Here is a 27187-nt window from a genome sequence, read left to right as displayed (position 1 = left end):
CATGAGATTATCTTTTTTCTTGAGCACCTATTAAATCTTATGGAAATAGGACTTTAAAAACAGTTTGGGAAACCCTGAGCTAGGGGAAAAGTAAAATGCTGGATTTCAGGCTAAGAAGGCATTAATTCATTTCAGGCTAAGAGTTTGATTGACTCTTTTCCTCATAAAGCATTATGGCACAAAAATATGAAAACAAGAAAGAAGGAATCAGCCAAAGGTCAAACTGTGAGAATGCTAGAGAGGCTGATCTACAATGCAGGTAGTGTTCTCATTCCTGGGTACCTCTTAAAAATGTTAAAGGTCAGCCGGGTGTGGTGGCTCACCCCTGTAATCCCAGCAACACTTTGGGAGGTCGAGGCATGCAGATCACGAGGTCAGGAGTTCGAGACCACCCTGGCCAACACAGTGAAAGCCCATCTCTACTAAAAATACAAAAATTAGCCTGGTGTGGTGGCACGCACCTGTAGTCCCAGCTACTCTGGAGGCTAAGGCAGGAAAATCGCTTGAACCAGGGAGGCGGAGGTTGCAATGAGTCGAGACAGTGCCATTGCACTCCAGTCTGGGTGATAAAGTGAGACTCTGTCTCAAAAAAAATAAAAAATAATAATAAATAAATAAATAAAAATAAAAATGTTAAAGGTCAATACTTCAGGTTTAACACGAAAGCTTTGCCTATACCCTGTTGTACAGAGACACAGTGCTATTTGAGATCCCAAGATGTTGGCTAACTTTTTTCTAATAACTTCTTGCCTTATGCTTACTCATCTGTTCAACCCCACTGGCTGATAAGATGACCATTTCAACGGGTGCTGCTGTCTAGAGAAGAGTAGTAGCCAGAGACGGAGAATCTGAGATTCAAGAAACTGTGCTTCCCCAACTACCCAAGTGATTTGGGCAATACCAACTAATATATACATTACACTTTATACTTTCACATATTTTATCTCATGTGGCCCTTACAACCACATAATTACCTACAGAGGGTAGGTATTATCATCCCCATTTTATAAATAAAGATTGATGAAATGAAGCTAAATCAGTTGCACATCACACAGCCAGAATTAGGACCCTGGTCTTCTCATAATTTGGTGGTTTCCCATGACAGGTGGTTTCCCTGCCTTTCACTGACCACAGTCTACAGCAGTGGGAAGCAAATGTTGCTTTGGAAACCCAAGCCTGCATTTTAAAAAATGACCATACATTTTTATATACAGGAATGCAATATCTTCAATAGATTTAACTATATTTTCTTATCTTCCATTTAGGGGAGTCAGAAAAGAAAGTTTAAAGATGAAATAAGTAAGATGCCCCGCAGTATTTGTTATTCTGGGCCTCTGTCTGGCTTCTAGAGGCATTTGAGTCTGTGGCCTTACTTTAAATGTGTGTGTTTCAATGTATGTGGCATCATACAGTAACATCCTCAACATAAAAACATACTTCTCAGGCTGGGCACGGGGGCTCACACCTGTAATCCCAGCACTTTGAGAGGCTGAGGCGGGCAGATCACCTGAGGTCGGGAGTTCGAGACCAGCCTGACCAACACGGAGAAACCCTGTCTCTACTAACAATACAAAAAATTAGCCAGGTGTGGTGGCACATACCTGTAATCCCAGCTACTCGGAGGCTGAGGCACGAGAATCTCTTGAACCCAGGAGGCAGAGGTTGCAGTGAGCTGAGATTGCACCACTGCGCTCCAGCCTGGAAAACAAGAACGAAACTGTCTCAAACAAACAAATAGACAAACAAACAAAAAACATGCTTCTGAGTTCACTTACTTTGAGTTACATGCTTATCATCAGTCACTTTTCTTTTCTTTGTAGTAGCTATAGCTGGGGCTTAAAATTTCATCACACATCAGCCCAGGTCCCACAAACCACCCTCTTCCTGCCAGGTGTGGGTTCAGCTTTCTAGGTCTCTGAATCACAACTGCCAGGGAGACCTACTCAGTCAATTGATACTGTTCCTTCTACCAGACCTGCCCAGTAGAATGTTAAAGCACATAATCAGCCCCAGATCAAGGTGTTAGGAAGAAGAGGTCTGAAGTGGAGTCTCAGTCTTCCATTTCCAAGTGGTGATGTTCAAAATAATAACTGAAATAGCAGGAGGGCCAACCAATCTATATAGGTGCCAACGAGGCTGGAGCTGGGTTTTGAAGGTCCCCTGCTATTCCAGGTGTGAACCTTTGGATGCTGACTTGTGGAGAGACGTAGGGGAGCCTGAGGAAGGGGCAGGGCCCCTCAGGGCAGTGGCTTTTAGGAAATAAAAAACCTTATCAATCAGGCATGGTGGCTCATGCCTGTAATATCAGTACTGTGGGAGGCTGAGGCAGGTGTACGGCTTGAGCCGAGGAGTTCAAGGCCAGGCTGGGCAACATGTCAAAACCCTGTCTCCACTAAAATTACAAAAATTAGCTGGATGTGGTGGTGCTCGGCTCCTTCAGCTACTCGGGAGGCTGAGTGGGGAGGATTGCTTGAGCCCAGGAGGAAGAGGCTGCAGTGAGCTGAGATCACACCACTGTACTCCAGCCTGGGTGACAGAGCAAGACCTTGTCTCAGGAAAAAAAAAAAAAAAAAAAAAAGCCATTATGACTAGTTTCTTAACTAGTGAAAGTGTACGCTAGTTAAGAAGCAACCTTACCCATATGCAAGCTAAGGCACTGGAAAAACACCCTAAAAAGATAAAAAATACTGAAACCAAATAACAGAAAAATAGAAAATCTGAATAGAACTATAATAAGTAAAAAAATTAAAATAGTAATTAAAAATATTTATACCAAGTTAAGCCCGGGCTCAGATGGCATCAGTGATGAATTCTACTAAACCTTTAAAGAAGAAACAACATGAGTATTTTGTAAACTCTATCAGAAAATAGAGAAGGAAACTCTTTCCAACTTGTTCTATGAGGTATTACCCTGATATCAAAGCCAGACAAAGACATCACAAGAAAATAACAAATGAACATCCCTCGTGAATATGGACACAAAAATCCTCAACAAAATATTGGCAAACCAAATCTAGCAACAAATACAAAGGATAATACATTATGATCAAGGGGGAGGATTTATCCTATGAATGGAAGGTTGGTTTAACATCTGAAATCATTAATATAATACACTATATAATAGAATATGGTCACAAACCATCTGATCATCTTGATAGATGCAGAAAACACATTTGGCAAAATCCATTATCCAATCATGATTAAAAAAACTTCCCCAACCTGATAAAAGACTAATAAAAGCCTGATTTTACAAATCAAAATGGATTAAAGACTTAAATGTAAGACCTGAAACTATGAAATTACCAAAAGAAAACACTGGGGAAACTCTCTGGGACAGTGGTCTGGGCAAAGACTTCTTAAGAAAGATCTCAAAAGCACAGGCAACCAAAATAAAAATGGACAAATGGGATCACATCAAGTAAAAAAGCTGCTGTATAGCAAAGGAAACAATCAAAGCGAAGAGACAACCCACAGAATGGGAGAAAATATTTGCAAACTACCTATCTGACAAGGGATTAATAATCAGAATATATAAGGAGCTCAAACAAAACCCAACAGGAAAAAAAATCTAATAATCTGATTAAAAAGTGAGCAAAAGATCTGAATAGACATTTCTCAAAAGACATGCAAATGACCAACAAGTATATGAAAAAATACTTGACATCATTGATCAGTACAGAAAGGCAAATCAAACTACAATGAGGTCATCTCACCCCAGCTAAGATGGCTTTTATTAAAAAGGCCGTAATGGATGCTGGTGAGGATGTGGAGAAAGGGGGACACTCATATAGTGTTGGTGGGAATGCAAGTTATTACAGCTACTATGGAGAATAGTATGGAAGTTCCCCAAAAAGCCAAAAACAGAAGAAGTACCATATGATCCAGCAATCCCACTGCTCCATATAGATCCTTTCTGCACTCCCATGTATACTGCAGCAGTCGAGATTTGGCATCAGCCTAAATGTTCATCAACATATGAATGGATAAAAAATGTGGTAGACATACACACAAAACAGAATGAAATTCTGTCATTTACAACAACATGGATGAAACTGAAGCATATTATACTAAGCGAAATAAACCAGGCAGAGAAAGACAAATTTTGCATGTTCTCATTCATTGATGAGAGCAAAAAATTAAAACAACTGAACACATGAAGACAGAGAGTAGAATGATGATTACCAGAGGCTGGGAAGGGTATTGGGGTGGGAGGGAAAAGTGGGGATAGTAAATGGCTACAAAACATAGTTAGACAGAATGAGTAAGATCTAGTACTTGGTATCACAACAGGGTGACTACAGTCAACACTAAGTTATTGTGTATTTCAAAATAACTAAAAGAGTAGAATTGGAATAATTCTAACACAAAGAAATGATAAGTGTTTGAGGAGACAGATACCCAATTACTCTGATGTGATTATTATACATTGTATGCCTGCATCAAAACATCACATGTATCTCATAAATATATACACCTACTACTATGTACTCACAAAAATTAAAAATTACAAAACAAAACCAAAAAAACCTGATTAACAAAAACCTAAAGCTAATATCAAACTTAACGGAGCATGTTTGAACGTTTTCCCTTTAAGATTGGAAACAAGGCAAGAGTGATTGCTCTCACCACCTGTAGTTAAGGTTGTAATGGATATTACAGTCAGCGCAATAGGCAAGAACAATAAATTAAGGCATGCAGATTAGAAAGGGAAAAATAAAACATTATTATCAGATGACATAACCCTCTACGTAGAAAATCCTAAGGATTCCACAATAAATAAATAACCCCCCCCAACCCCATTAGAACGACTAAAGTTTGGCAAGGCCATGAGATACAAAATAAATAAATAAAATTGTATTTTTATATGTCAGCAATAAATAATCATAAAATAAAATTAAGAAAACATTTTGATTCAAAATAGGATAAAAGAGAATAAAATATGCAGGAATAAATTTAACAAAAGAAACACAAGACTTGTACAATGAAAATCATACAACACTATCAAAAGAACTTAAAGATCTAAATACATGCAGAGACATTCCATGTTCATGGATTAGAAGCCTCAATACTAAGATAGAATACTCCTCAAATTGATGTATAGATTTAATGTAATATCCATCAAAATCTCAGCTGTCTGTTTTTTGCAGAAATTAACAAGTTGATCCTTATGATGGATCAATTAAGATGGAAATACAAGAATAAGAATAAATAAAACAATCTTAAAAAAGAAGAATAAAGTTGGAGGACTCACACTTCCCATAAAACTACAGTAAAAGTAATCAAAAGTGTTGTACTTATAAATTTTCAGTTATAAGGTAAATAAGTTCTAGAGATATACAGCATGGTAACTATAGAAAATGACTGAAATTTGTTAAGATCTTAGGTGTTCTCATCACACACACAAAAATGGTAATTATGTCAGGTGATGAATGTGTGAGCTAGCTTTATTGTGGGAATCATTACAAAAGGTATACTTATATCAAAACACCATGATGTCTACCTCAAATGTATATAATTTTTAGTTTGTCAATCATATTTCAATAAAGCTGGGGAAAAGCCCTCCCCAAAACAACGTGGTAGTACTGGCATAAGAAACGACATATAGAGGCCAGGTGCGGGGGCTCATGCCTGTAATCCCAGCACTTTGGGAGGCCGAGGTGGGCGGATTACTTGAGGTCAGGAGTTCGAGACCAGACTGGCCAACATGGCAAAACCCCATCTCTACTAGAAATACAAAAAATTTACAGGTAGTGACGAGTACCTGTAATTCCAGCTACTTGAGAGGCTGAGGCAGGAGAATCGCTTGAACCCGGGAGGCGGAGGTTGCAGTGAGCCAAGATCGCACCACTATACTCCAGCCTGGGTGACAGAGCGAGACTCCGTCTCAAAAAAAAAAAAAAAAAAAAAAAAGAATTGACATATAGAAAAATGGGATAGTGGCGTGAGTCCAAAAATAAACTCGTATATATGTGAATTATTTTTTAACAAGGGTGCCAAGATAGTTCAATGGGAAGAGAACAGTCTTTTCAATAAACAGTGCTGGAATAATTGGATAGACATATGCAAATGAATAAAGTTGGATCTCTATACCTCATACCATATATAAAAATTAACTCCAAATGGAGTAAAGACTTAACAGTAAGAGGTAAAACTATAAAACTCTTTGCAAATATAGGAGTAAATCTTCATGAACTTTTTTTTTTTTTTTTTTTGAGATGCACTCTCACTCTGTCGCTTAGGCTGGAGTGGAGGTGATCCACCCAACTTGGCCTCCCAAAATACTGGGATTACAGGTGGTAAGTCACAGGACCTGGCCTGTTAGGCAAAGAATTCTGAGATACAACACCAAAAGCACAAGTGATAAAGGGGAAAAAAAAACATAAATTAGATTTCATCAAATCCAAACCTTTACTGCTTCAAAAGATACTATTATTAAAGTTAAAAGACAAACCACAGAATGGGAGACAAGATTTGTAAATCATTAATCTGATAAAAGACTTTAACCACAATACATAAAGAACAATTAAAAATCAGTAACATGGGACCGGGCGCGGTGGCTCACGCCTGTAATCCCAGCACTTTGGGAGGCTGAGGTGGGCAAATCACGACGTCCAGAGTTCAACACCAGCCTGGCCAACATGCTGAAACCCCATCTCTACTAAAAATACAAAAAATTAGCTGGGCATAGTGGTGGGCACCTGTAATTCCAGCTACTTGGGAGGCTGGGGCAGAAGAATCGCTTGAACCCGGGAGGCGGAGGTTGCAGTGAGCTGAGATCGAGCCACTGTACTCCAGCCTGGGTGACAGAGTGAGACTCTGTGACAAAAAAAAAAAAAAATTAGTAACATGGGCCGGCGCGGTGGCTCATGCCTGTAATCCCACCACTGTAGGGGGCCAAGGCGAGTGGATCACGAGGTCAGGAGTTCCAGACCAGCCTGGCCAACATGGTGAAACCCCATCTCTACTAAAAATACAAAAAAATTAGCCGGGCACGGTCATGGGCGCCTATAATCCCAGCTACTTGGGAGGCTGAGGCAGGAGAATTGCTTGAAGCCAGAAGGCAGACACTGCAGTGGGCCGAGACCGCGCCACTCTGCACTCCAGCCTGAGCAACAGAGCGAGACTCAGTCTCAAAATAAATAAATAAAGAAATCAGTAACAAGATGACAACCCAATTAAAAAAACAGGAAAAATATTTGAAAGACATTTTATAAAAGAAGATCTATGGATAGTCAATAAGCACATGAAAAGATGCTTCATATCATCAGTCATTAGGAAAATGCAAATAAAAGCTGTAATAAGATACCACTTAAAATCCAGCCGAATGAATAAGACAGATCATAAGGAGTGTTGGTGAGGATGTGGACAAATTGGAGCCCTCATACACTCTGGTGGAAATGTAAAGTGGGAATTCACCTTGGAAAGCAGTTGTACAACACCTCGAAAAGTTACACATACAGAGTTACCATATGACAGTAATTCCACTCATAGATATACACCCAGGAAAACTGAAAACACATGTTCATACAAAAACTTGTACCCATCTTCATAGCAGCATTATTCATAATAGCTAAATACTGTACTGTATGTACTGTAATACAATTACAATTAGTACAATTAAACACTATCATTAAATACTGGAAGAAATCCAAATGTCTGTTAATTGGTACTGTTAAATAAATAAAATATGGTCTTGCATCGAGTGGATTTATTACCTAGCAACAAAAAGGAATGAAGTAATGAGACATACTACAACATGGATGAACCTCAAAAACATTATGCTAAGTAAAAGAAACCAGATGCAAAGGATCACATATTGTGCAATCCCATTTACATGCCCAGAAAAGGTAAATTTATAGACAGAAAGTTTTTTAGTGATTGGGGCTGGGGATAGGAAACCAGGACTTACCTGCAAATGGGCACAAAGTATTTTTTTAGGAAGATGAAAATTTTCTAAAATTGGAATGTGGTGATGGTTGTACAACTCTATTATATTTTCTAAAACAATCATTGAGTTATATCCTTAAAACAAATGAACCTTATAATATATAAATTATACTTCATTAAAGCTGGTAAAAAATAGCTATGAAACCGCAATGCAGTTTTATGTGTAATTCTGGTTTTTATACATCTTATGACAAGACTTTTATAAAGATGCGGCAACCATGATTCCCCAAGACAATGTAGCAGAGGTCCCCCAAAATCTTAAGAAGTAAACTCAATGCTTTCGAAGACTACAAAGAAATGCATCAAAATTTATATTATTCAACAATGATAAGGTAAATGTATTTGGGTAAGAAGCATGGTTACTCATCTGTGTGCCAGTATTTACAGTATGAGGCCCCTTAGCTTCTGGTCTCTGCTCTTGTAGTCATCTTAAATTGCACTGTCAGTTTTATCATCTTCAAATATTACTTTCATAAGGTGTGCCTCCTGTTCCAGACACAGGACCAAAACCCTTGATTTTGGGAATTCTAGCTCTTCATTTTTCTCATGCTGTTTTTATAAATTTTTAACCAAAGTTTCCAAATGAACCTTCTGCTGCAGTCACAGCCAGCTCTTCCTCGGGCTGCACATACTTTCTAACAACTCACTCACTAGTAGGGATGCCACTTCCCTTCTTTTCTCTCTGAAATTCTGCCCATTGCTCAGGCCCAAATTGAGTCTTACCCATACTGTGAAGCCTTCTCTGAATAATTCATCTCACATTGAGCTGAGCTCCTGAAGTATCTGTGCTCCACAACAGTCATCTGGGCATTAAGAATTGTTCATAAGTTTTAGTTTAAATGTTCTGAGCCTCATTTGTCCCTGTTCTTGAGGGGCTGGGTTTTATTACTTTATATTCCCCTATATGGATTAACAGAGGCAACTCAAGAAATAGTTATTCATGTTTATCAATGTTTCCTTGATAAATTCTCTTTTATATTTGTTTTAATTTAAAATGCCATTTTTGAAAATACGATGCTAGATTTCTTTTTTGAGAATTTATCCTTACATGCTGATTCTGCTTCAGGTATCTATAGTATGTTTTATTTAGCCATTAGCAGATCTGTCCCTGGATTCCCTAATCCACAGATACACACAAAATTTGGGTTCAAGCAACTCTATTTTCTCTTATATCTTTTAATAGATGTATTATCTATTATGCCAGGTATGACAATATACAAACAAAAATATTCATTTAAAATTACAATATTACTAAATATCCTTCTAAATCCACATTTAAGCAACAAAAACGAAGCAGTTTATTAAAGTAGAAAATGATCTATAGTTAATCTTACTATCTTGCCTCCTTTACCTTTCAAAAATCCACTGATAATCTGGGCATGATGCTTTCAAACCTCACCCTAAAGAGAAAAATACTCTGGGAACACTTCTTCCTGCTATCTTTAAATTGTGCCTGTATTTTTCTCTGCTTTTCTTTTGACACTCAATCACTCCTTTAAAACTTGTAAAAAACAACAACAGCAACAACAACAACAAAAAAACCGTAAAAGTTTCTGTAACTCTCCAATCTCCAACTACGTCGTAAAATCCTTTGCCGATTTACCCAGTCTGCTGGGGGAGGCTCACGTTTCTTTTTCGAGCGAATGACACAGTTGTCTTGGCAGCGTGACTTGCCCTTTTGGTTCCTGCTTTATCAGTTTGGTGATTCTTTGTACAGATTGATAACCATGAAAAAGTCTAAAGTAAGGCAGTTCCGGAGCAGCTTTTTCCCGTAAAGCAAGCGGGTACCTCACAAAACTCCAGGCAAAGGAATGAATGATAGGGCACTCACCAATAGCGAGTGGAGAAGATTATTTTGTCGAAGTTTGCAAACCAATCCTTGGGAGCCAGAGGTGGGAATTTTAAAATGAAGTCTCTTCCTTGGAATTTTCTTAAAGTGGTATCGCTGCCTGTTGCTATTGAAGTTTGTCAAAGAATGTAAAATCACCAGCTTAGAGAATTTTTTCCCCCTTCAAGAGAGACAAAACGTGCAAACTGATTCTCTGCAAATTGGGAGAACTTCTAAGAGTGGGGTCATAGGATACTCTCACATATAATCACTTGGTATCTTTTGTGTCAATTTGGGGAGGAGGTGAAAGTAATTTTAACATGATTCATTTTTCATTATCAAATATCAGATATTAAATTAATGCATTAAAAACGGTATTCTCCTTTTAAAAAAAAGAAATGAAAACTAAGAGGCTAACATTATTTTGAAAAAACTGTTCTATTGTTAATCTTCTTTCTTTTTTGGGGGGTGTAACTCTTCATATATTAGCAGCAAGTCTTATTATTTGGGTTGACCACAAAAGTATCTTTGTTTTTACATAACATGTGGATTTCCTCATTTTAAGACCAGCAAAAAATTTGAGTGCCACGAATTCTTAGGTATTATGAAACTATCTTAGAAATACATGACATATACTGTGCTCTATACCTGAGTAGCTCTTGAAGAGCAGATTTAACAGATAACTGATAAACATTTTATTATAACTCATACCTTGTTTTGAAACCAATGTTTTTTATTTAATGTAACTCTGCTTTCTAGGTTATTCATCTCTAAGAGTAATTAAGTCAGCCACTGTAAAACTGCTTCATTACAAAGTTAAGGTTCCTTGAAAAGGAGCCTCGCAAATTATAGACACGCTTTTCACGGAACAAAAAATATCAGCGATTGTAGTAGAGGAAAATACTTTAAAACCTTCATTTCAGAAGGAAATGTGTCATATTGAGACACTTTAAAAAGTATCTCTTAAAAATGTTTCCGAACTTTTAAAATGCTTCCAAGCATTTTAACAGCATAAAACTCTTTCTTTGATGCTATTTCGCTGACATAATTTTCGTCTTGAAGAAATACATAATGACAGCCTACTCAGTCATGCTAGGAACTGTCATTGTATTTAACTCTCTAAATTGTTCCTGTCCTTTGTAGCAATCTTTTCTCACAATAAACCTTGGGTGCTTGAAGGGCAGAGACTAGGTTACCTCCTCCTCATCTTTGTTATCTACCAGTGCGCAGTGACCCCTTAAATCCAGTGCTTAGACTCACTACTTGCTAACATTGGCTTCCTTACATAAACCCACTGGCCTGTTTTTCAACCGTCAGACTGGTGCTGTTAGTCCCTGTGTCACGGGATTGCTGTCAAGGGTTCAACGAGATAATCTATAAACAGCTCTTAGAATGAACGCTCAACGTGTGCTACTGAATGAGAGCCCGAGTGACTGAATGAATGTATGAATGAAGGAACAGGCCAGTAACTGGCGGCTCCCGAGGTTGGAGCTGGCTAAATTACCCCCTTCAAGATGCTAAACAAAAAGCCACTCCGTCGACATCATACCCCATGCCGGAGCCGGAAGCAAGAGTAGAGCCGCGGGCGGGGCCAGCATAGAGGAAGTCGCGCTCTCGGCCAATAGACACATCGCTTGGCAAACAAACATTTTCCCACACCTATCGTGAAAGCGCGAGAACACAGGGGGTTATCGCGAGGTTCCCTGCTCCTCTCCCGCTCCCTCTTTTCCAGCTCCCTGTAGCACGGGTTCCGCTCCGCCCCCGGAGCCCCGCCCCCGACGCCCGGCGCTCCGCCCCGCCCCCGCTCGGCTCCCTGCCCCGCCCCGCCCGCCGTCCCCCGCCTGCCTTCCAGCGCCGCTTGCGCTCCGGAGCGCTGGCTCTGCTGGCGCTAAGGTGAGTAGAGCTGTCCGCCTCGTCGGGTGGTTCAAGTGGCAGGGCTTTCTGACCCGGCCCCAGAGGGGGACGCCCCAGACCTGGTCCTGCCAAAGCGTCCGAGTCGCGGCGAGTGGGACAGCGGGGCCGTCCGGGCCTCTGGTAGCCACAGCTGCCGGGTCCTTCTCGCGCTCTGCGGCCCGCGGCCCCTGGGACCCGAGAACCCTGATACCGGGTCCGTGAAATTCCTGCTGCTGGGCTCGCTGCTTCCCAACTGTAACGATCTCAGTGGCTGGCTAACTCGGGCGAAACGGCGTGTGTTTTGCCTAAGACTCTGCCAGTGTTTGTTATCACAGAGCTGAGAAAATAGCCATTTACAAATGCTTTTAATGTGTAGCTCATAGTTCTCTCATCTCCAGCGTTAGGAAATTGGAGTGCGTATTCTACTAAATTGAGTACGGGCAAGTCAGTCTAAGGGACTCCTTTCTTTCAAAATATTCCTTAATATGTGTGGAATTTTGGTGAGAGGTTTTTGATTTTTTTGTTTTGTTTTTAATAAGATAGATTGGTGTTCACCTGTCAGGAAGCTCGTGTGTAGGTGCAGCTGTATACAGCTGATATTAAGTAATACTATTTGCCCTAACTACATAAGAGGTAGTATAACTATACAAGAGGTAGTTTGCTTAACTAGGTTAAGATGTAGTAAAGTGAAATGGAGTTAGCAAATTACCTTGTTAAAGGCTGTGGATGGCCCGTGAATGCATACTGCAAAACTATGAGCATTGTTGATGCTTTATTGTCATTACTGGCAGTTTTAGGATTTCACTTGTTTAGATTTTATCTCCCAAACAGCCTTTGTAGCAATTTTAACAGGGTGTAATGGTGTTGTTGAGGCAGCCAATCCCAGCCAGAACATTCAGAAGGAAAGCCGTCAGGTTACAGGGAATCTCTTACTGAATCTTGCCTCAGTGAGTGTGGTTTTGCATTATAGGGCGGCGGTGCACAGGCTTTGCAGTCAGTTCACCTGCGATGGAACTGTGGCATGTTACCCTCCGAGAAACTGTTTCCTTCTCTGCAAAACGGGCTACATATGTCTATTGCAATACACGGTTGTAAAGATTAGACATCCTTGTGGCATGTAGCAAGCTTATAGGCTCTATCCGTGGTGTTGACATAGGTGGATGAAAAATCAACCTTGCAATGTTCTTCCACATGTCATCAGATATTAGAAGGCTTACTTTAAAATTTTATTTTAAGTTCCTGGATATATGTGCAGAATATGCCGGTTTGTTACATAGGTAAACTTGTGCCTTGGTGATTTACTGCACCTATCAACCCATCACCTAGGGATTAGGAAGGGTTACTTTTAGTTATTGTGCTAGATGCAGGTATGCAAGCCTGAAGAAAACAACACAGTCCCTGCCCTCAGGATTTCTAAATGAAGGGTTTATTTGCAGGCTTTTTGGCTTTATTGACAATAAACAGGTGCAAGGATAAATATTTAAGTGACAAATTGTGAGGAGTCCTACGAAGAAAAAACAAACAGCCAAGTTCCTCTAAAAGAACACCAGGGGAGTACTTTGGGATAGGGAAGTGATTTTTGTTTTTTTTTTAAGACCGAGTCTCTGTCGCCCAGGCTGGAGTGCAGTGGTGCGATCTCGATTTACTGCAAGCTCTGCCTCGCGGCTTCAAGCGATTCTCCTGCCTCAGCCTCCCGAGTGGCTGGGATTACAGGCACCTGCCACCACACCCAGCTAATTTTTTGTATTTTTAGTAGAGATGGGGTTTCGCCAAGTTGGCCAGTCTGTTCTCAAACTCCTCACCTCAGGTGATTCACCCTCCTTGGCCTCCCAGAGTCCTAGGATTACAGGTGTGAGCCACCGCGGCTGGCCTGGGGAAGTGATTTTTATGTTGAAATCTGGAGAATGATGGGACATTGCTTTCTAGGCTAAGAGGAGAGCAGCAAGTGCTGTTAGGGGTTTGGTAGCTTTAAGGATTGGAAAAACCCAGAAGCTTGGTGAGAAGCCAAGCAGAGTTGCTGGAGAAGTGGGTGGGGGCAGATGGTGAGGCACCTTCAAGGCCTGGTATGGGTTTGATTTTCTGAATAAGAGGTTTCTGAAGGGTTTATTTAGTAAGATGCGTGCTGGAAAGAGTGAGATGTAATTGCATGTACATTTTTAAAGGCCCACTGCTGGGATTAATGAGTTGGAAGTGACTAGAGTGGACACAGGGAGACCGCTAATACAGTTGGCCAGGCAGGGAATGACAGTGGCTTGTGGTTTTGGCAGATGGAGAGATTTGGATGGATTTGAGATGTCTTTGGGAGATGGAAACCACTAGCCTTGTGATAGATTGGAGGTGGTCAGAATATGAGAGGATGGAATCATTCATGACTTCCTGCTGGTGGATGGAGGGGTGGGTCATTTATTGAGATGGGAAAAACTATGGAGATTCGGATTGATGATGAAAATGGAAAGCTCTTTGAATGTGTTAAGTTTGAGATGGTTGTGAGACATCTCAACTGCTAACGGTTTACTAGTTCAGTGAATAATTACCCATAAAGTTTCATTTTCTACACAGAATCATTGATGTTATTTGTAGTCTACTTCCCTTTGCTTTACAGGTAGGAGAATTAAGATGTGGAAAGATATATCTTGTACAAAGTCACATAATATATCTCATAAAATAGGTGAGAAGGTGGAATAAATGTGGGAAAGTATTGGATCCTTCTGTTGCTTTGGAAATAGTTAATATTTCATACTTTACCTTTTTATATAAAATGGCAAGTGCTAGCTCATTAGCTAGGAATTAGAATTTGGAAATAATAAAATATAAGCAGAAAATTACAGAACTCTTGTTTATTGAAAGCTTATGTTGCTGCATTTTGTACTAATTTGGTATTAATTCCCAGTGAAAATCACTTTCCTTAAGAAAAAAAAATATTGAAAGGTACTTTCCAAGAGAGAGTTGGGAAAAAGTGCTGAGGAAAACAGTCAAATCTTTAAGCAAAGCTCAACTTCTTTGTAGTTGTTTCAGCATTTCCTTAGTATCCTGTGGAATCTTGTGAGTCAGTGTCTGTAAAGAACCCAAACTTTGAAATTCATTGGACCTGGCATCAAACCCTTGCTTTTATCCCTTGTGAACGGTTTGACCTTGGACAAATTACTGAAGCCTTTAGTTTGTTTCTTTTTGTGTTAACGGATGGTGAAGTTTGTTTTAGCTCTGTGCCTAGTGGATAAAATGGCAAATGTTACTTGTGTTCTTGCCCTTGTCGATTTTGGAGCTAGAAGAGAATTTATAATAATCTGCCCTGGACTCAGGCCTTTAAAGCAGTACATTAGTTGCTATCTCCTTTCTATATATTAGGCAACTGGAGATCCAGAGACGTTGTAGTATTATAGAATAATACAGGATTCTTGTTTCCGAGTGCAGTGTTTCTTCTTTCATTGAAATAACTTAAAATAATGAAACTGTGTGGCCCTGGATCTATTTCTTTGATGCCTCTGATAATCCATAAAACTAAAAACAAAGAGGCGAGGCACAGTGGCTCACACCTGTAATCCCAGCATTTGGGGAGGCTGAGGTGGGAGGATTGCTTGAACTCAGGAGTTTGAGACTAGCCTGGGCAACACAGTGAGACCCCCATCTGTACAAACAAATAATTTGCTGAGTGTGGTGGTGCTGCCTATAGTACCAGCTACTTGGGAGGCTGAGGTGGGAGGATCACTTGAGCCCAGAAGTTGAGGCTATAGTGAGCTATGATTGAGCCACTGCAGCCTAGCCTGGGCAACAGAGTGAGACCCTGTCTCTAAAAACAAAATAAGAAGAAAGAAAAGAATAAAGACATAAAGAAAAAAATCAGAATATAGGACAATATTTACATACTAGGAAGTGAAGAAAATGAAGCTATTAATGCTCTAGATATAAATAATATATATTTTAATATTTTTGAAGTACCTTACGCTAAATACAAAATGAGGTAGTTCATAAAAGACATGGGGTTTGCTGCATTTGATTTTTAAGCTTCTCCTTTGGTTGCATGTTATGAAACTGGTCACTGTTTTTCTTAGACAAGGGTTCCTATCTCAAGTGCAAAAACTATTTTTTCCATTAGGACTATTTCTAATAAGTAATAAATATTGCTTAATCAGAGTATTTTTATTAATTGTTATTCATTTTCATCTCCTCCTAAATATGTGTGACAATTTTAGTTGTTATGAAAATAAAATGTAGGATTGAATGTATTAATGTAATTATCTTTTTCAGTGTCTTCAAGAAGCTCTGGGTGCTAACTGGTTTATGTGGCAATGCTTGTAAAAAATCTTATAATGAATAAATTTTCTTGTTCTCTTTATAGAAATGGACCAATTTTGACAAGATATAGTGCTGCAGTGTGCCTGATGGGATATATTCAGTCATGGCATCCGAACTTTGTAAGACGATCTCTGTGGCAAGGCTGGAAAAGCACAAGAATTTGTTCTTAAATTATAGGAATCTGCACCATTTTCCATTGGAGTTACTGAAAGATGAGGGACTGCAGTACTTGGAGAGACTCTATATGAAAAGGAACTCCCTGACAACCTTGGTACAGTATTATATTACACTACAAAAAATTATTTATACGTGTGGTCCTGATCAAGATACATTTACATACCCTAAGGCATTCAGACCAAGACTTATATCCCCTGTTGTTTTATATACGGTTAATATAAATGCAGACACAGGGGTTTCTCATTGGCTATGAATTTGTTATCCAAGTTCGTGCAGTTATGAAGTTGCAAGGGAAGTTGTGAAGGAAAGCAAAATATTCACTGATGTATGACTTATCAAATTAGTACTCATTCAGAAACCCATCTTCATTTAGCATGTGCTTCTGTCCTGACTTGTAATTTGTTTGTATGTTAAGCTTCTCAGGTGATTCTTGGATATTACAGCATTCACCAGACCAGTTAAAAAGTAAACAAGGGAAAGACCAACAATGCTTTTGAGATACAGGTATTAAAGGGAGAATGATTTGAAAATTAAAGCATTAAGAGAGGCACTAGGGAAGCTTAATGTAACTTTTGAATGTTTTGAAAACAAAACCTTTATGATTGCCCTGTGAAAATCAAATGACTTTGAATTGGGCTGGCATACAATTTTTTGGAAAAAATTTTGCCACAAAGGCAACATTTAATTTGCTCTTTTTATGTTCTAAGAATAAGCACATAGTTTTCATTATAATCTGAATTGTATTACATATAAGATAAACTAAAAGTTTTTCAAAAGAATGTCCAAATCAAGCTTTTTATTCCTGCTATTTATTGTAAAACTTGGACTCTGTATTAAATGGATTTACTTTGTATGGCCTTTTCTGGTTATCACTTAACCTTATTTGAATCTTGTACTTGAATTCTAGTTCTTACTCATTTTAGATGATTTATGAAATTTTGCTACTTTGTGAATTCACCCATTCTTCATTCCCTTCGCTATGTTGGACTTTGCTAAATATCTGGAAAGTGTATCTTATTGGCTTCATGTATATGGCATGTTTTCCAGGAAAAGTTTTATTTGATCTGTGTACAATGCCTGTAGTGGGTAGAAAGCATTGTAAAATTAGTTTATCTTTGCTCTGTCTGGAAGTAAATAGATAAGTATGTTTTGTTCTTTTGTGATTAGCATATTGGCATATATGTTGAATGCCTACTTATATTTCTGAAATTAGATTTTTCAGTTTTCCAACTTGGAAAATCTATATGCAGTTATAGGAATCCTTTTTTGCAAAGTCATCATCCCATGATATGAAACCATACTAGTATTTTTTTAACCCTTTAATGAGAAGTGGTATAAGAAATATTTTGACAAGGATTATAGCCTAGATTTTCCCATGTTTGCTCTTTATGTATAAAGAAAACTTTGTGAGTGGATTACTTATTAACTATCTGCCATAGCCCAATGGGGTAGACTTTGTTCAGAGAATTGACCTTTGCTTATAAAAGTTAAATTTGTGGGTGGACCATGCGGCTGGAGGTGTGACTATCAACACAGGAGTGAGAGGGTGGAGGCAGCTTTTGCGATCGAAAGGGACTTGAGACTCACCAGCCGCACGCCATGAAGGCCCTGTGGGTGCTGGGCCTCTGCCATGTCCTGCTGACCTTCGGGTCAGTCAGAGCTGATGATGAAGTTGATGTGGATGGTACAGTAGAAGAGGATCTGGGTAAAAGTAGAGAAGGTTCAAGGACAGATGATGAAGTAGTACAGAGAGAGGAAGAAGCTATTCAGTTGAATGCATTAAATGCATCATAAATAAGAGTCCGAAAAGTTTGCCTTCCAAGCTGAAGTTAACAGAATGATGAAACTTACCATCAATTCATTGTATGAAAATAAAGAGATTTTCCTGAGAGAACTGATTCTGAGGCTTTAGATAAGATAAGGCTAATATCACTGACTGATGAAAATGCTCTTTCTGGAAATGAGGAACTAACAGTCAAAATTAAGTGTGATAAGGTGAAGAACCTGGTGCGTGTCACAGACACTGGTGTAGGAATGACCAGAGAAGAGGTGGTTAAAAACTTTGGTACCATTGCCATATCTGGGACAAACGGGTTTTTAAACAAAATGACTGAAGCACAGGAAGATGGCCAGTCAGCTTCCTGAACTGATTGGCCAGTTTGGCGTCGGTTTCTATTCCACCTTCCTTGTAGCTGATAAGGTTATTGTCACTTCAAAACACAACAATGATACCCAGGACATCTGGGAGTCCAACTTCAGTGAATATTCTGTAATTGCTGACTCAAGAGGAGACACTCTAGGACGGGGAATGATAATTACCCTTGTCTTAAAAGAAAAAGCATTTGATTACCTTGAATTGGATACAATTAAAAATCTTATCAAAAATATTAACAGTTCATAAACCTTCCTATTTATGTATGGAGCAGCAAGACTGAAACTGTTGAGGAGCCCATGAAGGAAGAAGCAGCAGCAAAAGAAGAGAAAGAAGAATCTTATGATGAGCTGTAGTAGAGGAAGAAGAAGAAGAAGAAGAAGGAAGAAGAAGAAGGAGAAGGAGAAGAAGGAAGAAGAAGAAGAGGAGGAGAAAAGAAACCAAAGACTAAAAAAGTTGAAAAAACTGTCCGTGAATGGGAACTTATGAATGATATCAAACCAATATGGCAGAGACCATCCAAAGAAGTAGAAGATGAATACAAAGCTTTCTGCAAATCATTTTCAAAGGAAAGTGATGACACTGTGGCTTATATTCACTTTACTGCTGAAGGGGAAGTTACCTTCAAATCAATTTCATTTGTACCCACATTTGTTCCACATGGCCTATTTGACGAATATGGATCTAAAAAGAGCAATTACATTAAGCTCTATGTGCGCTGTGTATTCATCACAGATGACTTCCATGATATGATGCCTAAGTACGTTAATTTTGTCAAGGGTATGGTGGACTCAGATAGTCTCTCTTTGAATGTTTCCTGTGAGACTCTTCAGCAACATAAACTGCTTAAGGTGATTAGGAAGAAACTTGTCTGTAAAACTCTGCGCATGATCAAGAAGATTGCTGATGAGAAATACAATGATACTTTTAGGAAAGAATTTGGTACCAACATTAAGCTTGGCGTGATTGAAGACCACTCGAATCGAACATGCCTTGCTAAACTCCTTAGGTTCCAGTTTTCTCATCATCCAACTGACATTGCTAGCCTACAACAGTATGTGGAAAGAATGAAGGAAAAACAAGACAAAATCTACCTCATGGCTGGGTCCAGCAGAAAAGAGGCTGAATCTTCTCCATTTGTTTAGTGACTTCTGAAAAAGGGCTATGGAGTTATTTACCTCACAGAACCTGTGGATGAATACTGCATTCAGGCCCTTCCCGAATTTGATGGGAAGAAGTTCCAGAATGTTGCCAAGGAAGGAGTGAAGTTTCATGAAAGTGAGAAAACTAAGGAGAGTCATGAAGCCGTTGAGAAAGAATTTGAGTCTCTGCTCAATTGGATGAAAGATAAAGCCCTTAAGGACAAGATTGAAAAGGCTGTGGTATCTCAGTGCCTGACAGAATCTCCATGTGCTTTGGTGGCCAGCCAGTATGGGTGGTCTGGCAACATGGAGAGAATCATGAAAGCACAAGCTTACCAAACGGGCAAGGACAACTCTACAAATTACCATGCGAGTCAGAAGAAAACATTTGAAATTAATCCCAGACATCTGCTGATCAGAGACATGCTTCAACGAATTAAGGAAGATGAAGATGATAAAACAGTTTTGGATCTTGCTGTGGTTTTGTTTGAAACAGCAATGCTCCAGTCAGGATATCTTTTACCAGACACTAAAGCATATGGACATAGAATAGAAAGAATGCCTCGCCTCAGATTGAACATTGATCCTGATGCAAAGATGGAAGAACCCAAAGAAGAACCTGAGGAGACAACAGAAGACACAGAGCAAGACAAAGACAAAGACATGGATGTGGGAACAGATGAAGATGAACAAGAAACAGCAAAGGAATCTACAGCTGAAAAAGATGAATTATAAATTATACTCTCACTGTTTGCATCCTGTGTGGAGAGGGAATGTGAAATTTAAGTCATTTCTTTTGGGAGAGACTTGTTTTAGATGCACCTCACCAGTCCCCTTCTCCCTGCACTGTTAAATGTGGGATTATCGGTTACAGGAAGAAGTAGGTTTTTTAGTTGAATTTTTTTTAACATGCCTTATTTGTACTATTTAACTGACTATTCTTGATGTAAAATCTTGTCATGTATATAAAAATAAAAAAGATTTCCCCCACACCAAAAGTTAAACTTTTGGTCTTGTCATAGTTTCTCAGCTTCAGTTTTTTATTTATGAAAATAAGAATCTACTGCCCAGTAAATTGATGTTTATAATAGCTCACGGTAATACGTTTTATTTCTCTGCAACCTTTTTAATCATCAAAGATTACATTGTTGTATATGTTTAGAATGATGTATGTATTTTACTTTAATTGTTTTCTCTTAGCTGGAATATTTGATTTATGTATATCAAAGAACTTTGTAAACTCTAAAGTGCTGTACAGATATGAGGAGACGGTGGGAATAGTAGCAGTCATCCCGAGGCCTGCCCATTGCCTGATTATATCAGATACATGACAGCTTACAGCACAGTTTTTGAAAACAGGTAAAACATTACTTTTCCTAGAGTGCTCAAAACTAGTAGTGATTCTTAGGGCTTTTGGAATATTTGCTGATGTTAAAATACAGTTCCTAAAAGAGAGTAATATGTGCAATTTTATTTATAACTGCAATACTGTCCAAAACTGGGGAAAACATTATTGAAAATATATAGTATCTCGACTATATTATTGCTTCATTGGCCTTTTACTTACGGATTTTAAACAAGCTTGGGAATCTGTCAGTCACTTCCATGTTCATGTTGTTTTAGTGTTTCTTAACATTGTTTTTTTTTTGTTTCCTGTTTACATTTTTGCATGTGTGTTAAATGCCTTCTCTCAGCATTTTCCTCCTTTCCTCTCCCACCCCTCAGCATATTAGGCCTCTTGCTGAGAAGAGAAGTTGTCGCTAATACACCACCTCTACCCTTCTCCCTTTTGCCCCTCAGTTGCTCAGAGCCATGTAGTGGGCTTGTATTTGTAGGATGATTGCATGGCAAAAGTCCAGAACTTGGCGAATGCTCATATTTAGAACTAAAGCACAAGAAAAAGCCTTTTTGCACATTTGAAAGAATAAACTTTGCAAATGCCCTTATGTCAAACAACATAGAGGAGTATCTGGAAAGCAATCCTCTCTTTTTCCAGTTTGTGAAGCAACCAACATAAATAGTTGGATTGTATCCTTCTGCTTTGGTTCATTCATGCTGCCATAACAAAACACCATAAAATCAGTGGCTTATAAACAAATATATTTCTTATTGCTCTGGAGGTGGGGAAGTACAAGATCAGGGTGCTAGCAGATTCGATATCTGGTGAGGTCTCTCTTACTGGATCGTAGATGGTGCCTTCTTGCTGTGTTCTCACATGGTAGAAGGGGTCAAGGGTCTCTCCCCGACCTCTTTTAAAGGACACTAATTCCATTCATAAGGGCTCTGCTGTCATAATCTAATTGCCTCCCAAAGGTCCCACCTCTTTTTTTAATTTTTATTTTATTTTTATTTTTTGAGATGGAGTTTCACTCTTGTTGCCCAGGCTGGAGTCCAACAGCTCTATCTCGGCTCACGGCAACCTCTGCCTCCCGGATTTAAGTGATTCTCCTGCCTCAGCCTCCCAAGTCGCTTGGATTACAGGCATGCGCCACCACGCCCAGCTAATTTTGTAATTTTAGTAGAGATGGGGTTTCTCCATGTTGGTCAGGCTAGTCTTGAACTCCCGACCTCAGGTGACCCACCCACCTCGGCCTCCCAAAGTACTAGGATTGCAGGCGTGAGCCACCATGCCCAGCTGGTCCCACCTTCTAACACATCATCATCTTGGGGTTTAGAATTTTAATGTATGAATTTGGGGAAACACAAACATTCAGACTATACCACCTTCCACCTCTTTGCTTGTGTTTATGTAATTATATATATATTCTGTTTGTATTTTTCCTTTTTTAATAACAAAAATAAAATCATACATATTTCTCTGGAAGTCTCTTTTTTCATTTCATGCTATTCTCATTCCACTAACCTCTAGGCCAGTAGATATATGTACATTCTTGTATGTATATGTATGTTTATATTTAGGATAGCCTAAAAAGTAGGATTGTTGGGCTAAAGGGTAGACACGTTTTATATTTCAAAATACTTTTGGCCAGTCATGGTGGCTCATGCCTGTAATCCCAGCACTTTGGGAGGCCAAGGCAGGCAGATCACTTGAAGCTAGGAGTTTGAGACCAGGCTGGCCAACATGGTGAAACCGCGTCTCTACCAAAAATACAAACATTAGCTAGGCATGGTGGTGCACGTCTGTAGTCCCAGCTACTCGGGAGGCTGAGGCAGGAGAATCACTTGAACCTGCAAGGTTGAGTTTGCAGTAAGCTGAGATTATGCCACTGCACTCCAGCCTGGGCAACAGAATGAGACTTGGTCTCAAAAAAAACTTTTTTTAAAGCAATATTTGATTAATCATTTATTTGTATAGCTGAGAAACCTTAAAACTTTTTGTTTTGTTTTGAGACAGGGTCTTGCTCTGTTGCCCAGGCTGGAGTACAGTGGCGTGATCCTGACTCACTGCAGCCCTGACCTCCTGAGCTCAAATGAGCTTCCTGCCTCAGCTTCCTGAGTAGCTGGGACTACAAGCACACACCACCACACCATACACAGCTAAGTTTTACAACTTTTTATAGAGATGGGGTCTTGCTGTGTTGCTCAGGCTGATCTCGAACTCCTGGGCTCAAGTGATCCTCTTGCCTTAGCCTCCCAAAGTGCTGAGATTACAGTGAGCCACTGTGCCTGGCCAGAACTTTCTTTTTAAACATAAGCTGGTTTATATTGAAATCTAGTTACATAGTTGATAGGTGAACAAGAAGTAGTTGTGGGGGCCGGGTGCAGTGGCTCATGCCTGTAACCCTAGCATCATTCAATTAGTGTGTATTTGTTGAGTACTTACTGTGTACCCATCATTCTTCAAGACATTGATGATAGATATATCATGGAACAGCTGCTGCTTCTCATGGAATTTTCATTTGTTGGCATTTCAAGTTTAAGGGAAAAAGATGAACTAAGACTCAGTGGCACAATGTTCGAGGGACAAGTCTACATACCTGTTTCGCTTGCCTTGAGCAGTGGTTTTATAGGTTCTGTTGGAAGTAAAAGCTCAGGGCCACAAAGAAAACGAGCACTCAGAGAATTTCTCAGCAAGGCCAATTTTCTTCTGTGGAAGAATGTTGCTCATAGGCTTAGCCACCACGAGAACACACAGAACAAAGGAGAACAACGCAGATTCTGTCCTGTGTCTTTCCCTAATTGGCTGGGGTTGGACCACACAATCTAAACTAGTCCCGATTGGCTAAACATTTAAACTTTCTTAGACAAGGTAGGCACGTGATAAAGGAGAGAGGGAGGGGAGGAAGGGGTCACCTACAGGTGACTAGAAAGCTAACCTATTTCCACATAAGGAAACAGGGCTGTGGCATGTCTAGGCATATTTAGACAGGTTAAAGCTCAGCAAAAGGGTGAAGTGGGGGCTGGAACTTGGAATAAATAACAGGGGAACTGGACAAACTGTTTGAAGAGGAACCTAGCTGTATCTGACAGTTCCACAGAACCTCAAGTTTACTGAGTAGTGCTGAGGTGGGGACCAAGCGATCGTCTATCTCCACTTTAGCGGAAGCAGCTTTTCTTTTGTGTGAGTATTGATGTTCTCTATGGAAACCCCCACATAGATGGGATATGCAGAGAGGACCTCTAGTAAACAGATGGGTAGATAGGTCTTGAAGTTTGGCTGTGATATGGGATGGGCATAGTGGGAGGGAATTTGACAACAAAGGAGATTTTTCTTCTATTCTTCCCTTTTCTTTTCCCTTTCCTTTCCCCCCTCTCTTCTGTTTTCTAAGAGGACAGAGTAAATGCTGATAGGAAGTTCCCATTAGACAGGAGTTGAACCTCTGGAAAAAGGGAATAATTAAAAGTCCAAGTTTGCTAAGAATGGGCTCCAGAGTACACATGGAAGGATTGACCTTGGGAATATAGCTTTTCCTCCTTTGTAAAAGTAAAGAAAGGGAGGACAGGTGGAAAGACAGATGTACACTGAGGGAGAGAGAGGCAGTTGAGAGAGTTTTTATCTGATGCGTTTACCAGGTCAGACCATCTGCTTGGGAATGAACATTTGGGGAGAGGGCAGGTTGGAAGAGTCACATGGCAGTTTGGCTAGAGAAAGATAGAATTGTTGGGTGTTATTTATAAGCAGTTGGTGATTAAGCTTATGGTGGAATCTTCTGCTTGTTTAGGGAACTTTCTCTTGCTGTACTCAGCTGTCTGAGGTATGGAGAAGGAAGACTGTGGCATTCATACAGATTTAGGTTTTTGCCAGGTGGGTGCAGTACAAGTACAGAGGGACTTAAGGTTTAGGATTTGGCCAAGAGAGTGATATAACGTGAAATCTGAGCTGGATTGGAGACAAATAAAGGAAGAGTGAATACGGAGAAAGGAGGTGGGCCGAAGTACCCATTGAAGTTGAAGAACTGCTGTATTGGGTAAGCCATCTGGGATATGGGACATTTTGGTGGCAGAAAAAGACTGTGGTCATGGAGAAGTTTCTGATGATGACACGGTCTGAATGTGCAAGGTGGAGGGGGCTGAGGTGGGCCTTACAACCTTCCCTGCATTGGTACCTGTGGTCTTTGTTTTTTTTTTTTTTTTTTTTTTTTGAGACGGAGTTTCGCTGTGTCGCCCAGGCTGGAGTGCAGTGGCGCGATCTCGGCTCACTGCGAGCTCCGCCTCCCGGGTTCCCGCCATTCTCCCGCCTCAGCCTCCGAGTAGCTGGGACTACAGGCGCCCGCCACCTCGCCCGGCTAGTTTTTTGTATTTTTAGTAGAGACGGGGTTTCACCGTGTTAGCCAGGAGGGTCTCGATCTCCTGACCTCGTGATCCACCCGCCTCGGCCTCCCAAAGTGCTGGGATTACAGGCTTGAGCCACCGCGCCCGGCCTAAGTACCTGTGGTCTTTGTAAGAAGGAGAAGGAATATAGCTTGGAAGCAACAATCACCAGTCCTTTCTAAAATTCTGAAGTTCCTCAAGGGAGGAAATTAGTAGTGGGAGCATTTCGGGGCTGCAGTCCCGGGAAGTGGCTGTTTCATGGTTTGGTAGCACAACTCAAGACAGAGGTAAGAGATCGAAGTCCTATGGCTTAACCTCTTTGGACCTCAGTTCCTTTATTTACAATAAAAAAGGCCACAAGAGACTTTGAGGAAAGTATAAAATCTCAACCTGGAAGCAAAATCACTTAATGAATCTGTCAACTTATTTTCTTAATGGGAACAGTTGGCCTTCCTGAGGAAATGAAAGAGTAACTTGCCCAAATACTGATAGAGCTCTTACTACTTGCTTATTTTGTAAATATGAATGGACAAGAAAGAGGTATCTTTTTTTTTTTTTTTTTTTTTTTTTTTTGAGACAGAGTCTCACTCTCGCCCGGGCTGGAATGCAGTGGCGCGATCTCGGCTCACTATAAGCTCCGCCTTCTAGGTTCATGCCATTCTCCTGCCTCAGCCTCCTGAGTAGCGGGGACTACAGGCGCCTGCCACCACGCCCGGCTAAGTTTTTTTTTTGTGTTTTTAGTAGAGATGGGGTTTCACCATGTTAGCCAGGATGGTCTTGATCTCCTGACCTTGTGATGCGTCCGCCTCGGCTTCCCAAAGTGCTGGGATTACAGGCATGAGCAACCGCGCCCAGCCAGAGGTATCCAAATTTTAATGAAAGAGAGAGTTTGGCTTATAGCTAAGCAACAGGAGTAGATGGATCCTGATTAAGCAGTTAATTTATGCAACAAGAGATAATTTAACTTAAAAATTATATTCCACCAAGTGAAGGAAAGAGAGGTCTGTCAATCGTATTCCTGAATTGGGCTGGGAAATGAGACAGATGTTTTTTCTTTCCTATTAGCCCAGGAGAAAAACATTCCTGACTTTCTGCTTCAAATATGAACAGGCAAATGAAAAAAGAATACAGATAGCAAAAACACATAAAAAGATGCACAACTTGGCCGGGCGCGGTAACTCAAGCCTGTAATCCCAGGACTTTGGGAGGCCGAGACGGGTGGATCACGAGGTCAGGAGATCAAGACCATCCTGGCTAACATGGTGAAACCCCGTCTCTACTAAAAAAAAATACAAAAAACTAGCCGGGCATGGTGGCGGACGCCTGTAGTCCCAGCTACTCGGGAGGCTGAGGCAGGAGAATGGCGTAAACCTGGGAGGCGGAGCTTGCAGTGAGCTGAGATCCGGCCACTGCACTCCAGCCTGGGCTACAGAGAGAGACTCAGTCTCAAAAAAAAAAAAAAAAAAAAAAAAAAAGATGCTCAACTTTTAGAGGAAGTGATAAAACGCTAATCATTTTTACCTATCAGATTGGCAAAGATTAACACCTAGCCAGGCATTGAGGCATACCAGCTACTTGGCTGAGATGGGAGGATCATGTGAGCCCAGGAGTTTGAAACCAGCCTGGGCAACACAGTAAGACCTTGTCTCAAAAAAAAAAAAAAAGATTAACACCTAGTGTTAAGGATAATTAATACCCAGTGTTGGGTACAGTTGGGAGAAGATACTGTCACATACTCTTAATGGAAATTAATGTTTTTGTTGGGTGGTTGGGCCATGTCTAGCAAAACTGTACATGGATACGTGTTTGAATCGGCGTTTTCACTTGCAAGAATCTACCCAATAGAAAAGTCTGGTGAACAAGAATGTTCATCACAGAATTGAATATGATGAAAAATTGTTAAAACCTCAATATTCATCAATATTGGATTGGTTAAAATCTGATAGCAGCTAGCACTGTTTGCGTCTGTACCAAGTGCTCAGTTTTAAGTAAATGGCATGTATTATTTAATCCTCAGGACAATCCTATGATATAGGCACTATT

At 40.1% G+C, this 27187-nt stretch overlaps 2 protein-coding genes and 1 pseudogene across 12 annotated transcripts in view; 2 read left to right on the top strand and 1 right to left on the bottom strand.

The window, feature by feature from the left end:
- The window catches only part of TTC23 (tetratricopeptide repeat domain 23), a 116649-nt gene extending 106698 nt beyond the window's left edge, over positions 1 to 9951 (bottom strand). For 3 of the 6 annotated variants that reach the window (XR_004431781.1, XM_033188866.1, XM_033188871.1), the window contains exon 1: positions 9299 to 9762. The gene's annotated coding sequence lies outside the window, so the exon portion shown is untranslated. The other 3 variants (XM_033188867.1, XM_033188868.1, XM_033188869.1) reach the window with 3 other exon arrangements.
- Positions 9952 to 11488: 1537 nt separating this feature from the next.
- LRRC28 (leucine rich repeat containing 28) overlaps positions 11489 to 27187 on the top strand; it is a 145238-nt gene continuing 129539 nt past the window's right edge. For 4 of the 5 annotated variants that reach the window (XR_004431780.1, XM_033188863.1, XM_033188862.1 and 1 more), the window contains exons 1-2: positions 11489 to 11668; positions 16005 to 16232. Coding sequence is in view for 3 of the 5 variants with exons in the window: in XM_033188863.1 (XP_033044754.1) it covers positions 16065 to 16232 (168 nt within the window). In the remaining 2 variants the exon portion in view is untranslated. The remainder of the gene's footprint in view (positions 11669 to 16004; positions 16233 to 27187) is intronic. The other variant, XM_033188864.1, reaches the window with a different exon arrangement.
- On the top strand, positions 16239 to 20422 carry LOC117070139 (annotated as a pseudogene). Its single transcript, XR_004431779.1, has one exon. The product of XR_004431779.1 is annotated as an endoplasmin-like (transcript).

The sequence above is a fragment of the Trachypithecus francoisi genome, unplaced genomic scaffold (assembly GCF_009764315.1).
Source record: "Trachypithecus francoisi isolate TF-2019V2 unplaced genomic scaffold, Tfra_2.0 Lachesis_group3, whole genome shotgun sequence".
Classification (NCBI taxonomy): Eukaryota; Metazoa; Chordata; class Mammalia; order Primates; family Cercopithecidae; genus Trachypithecus; species Trachypithecus francoisi.
This window is presented reverse-complemented; position numbering and strand designations above follow the sequence as displayed.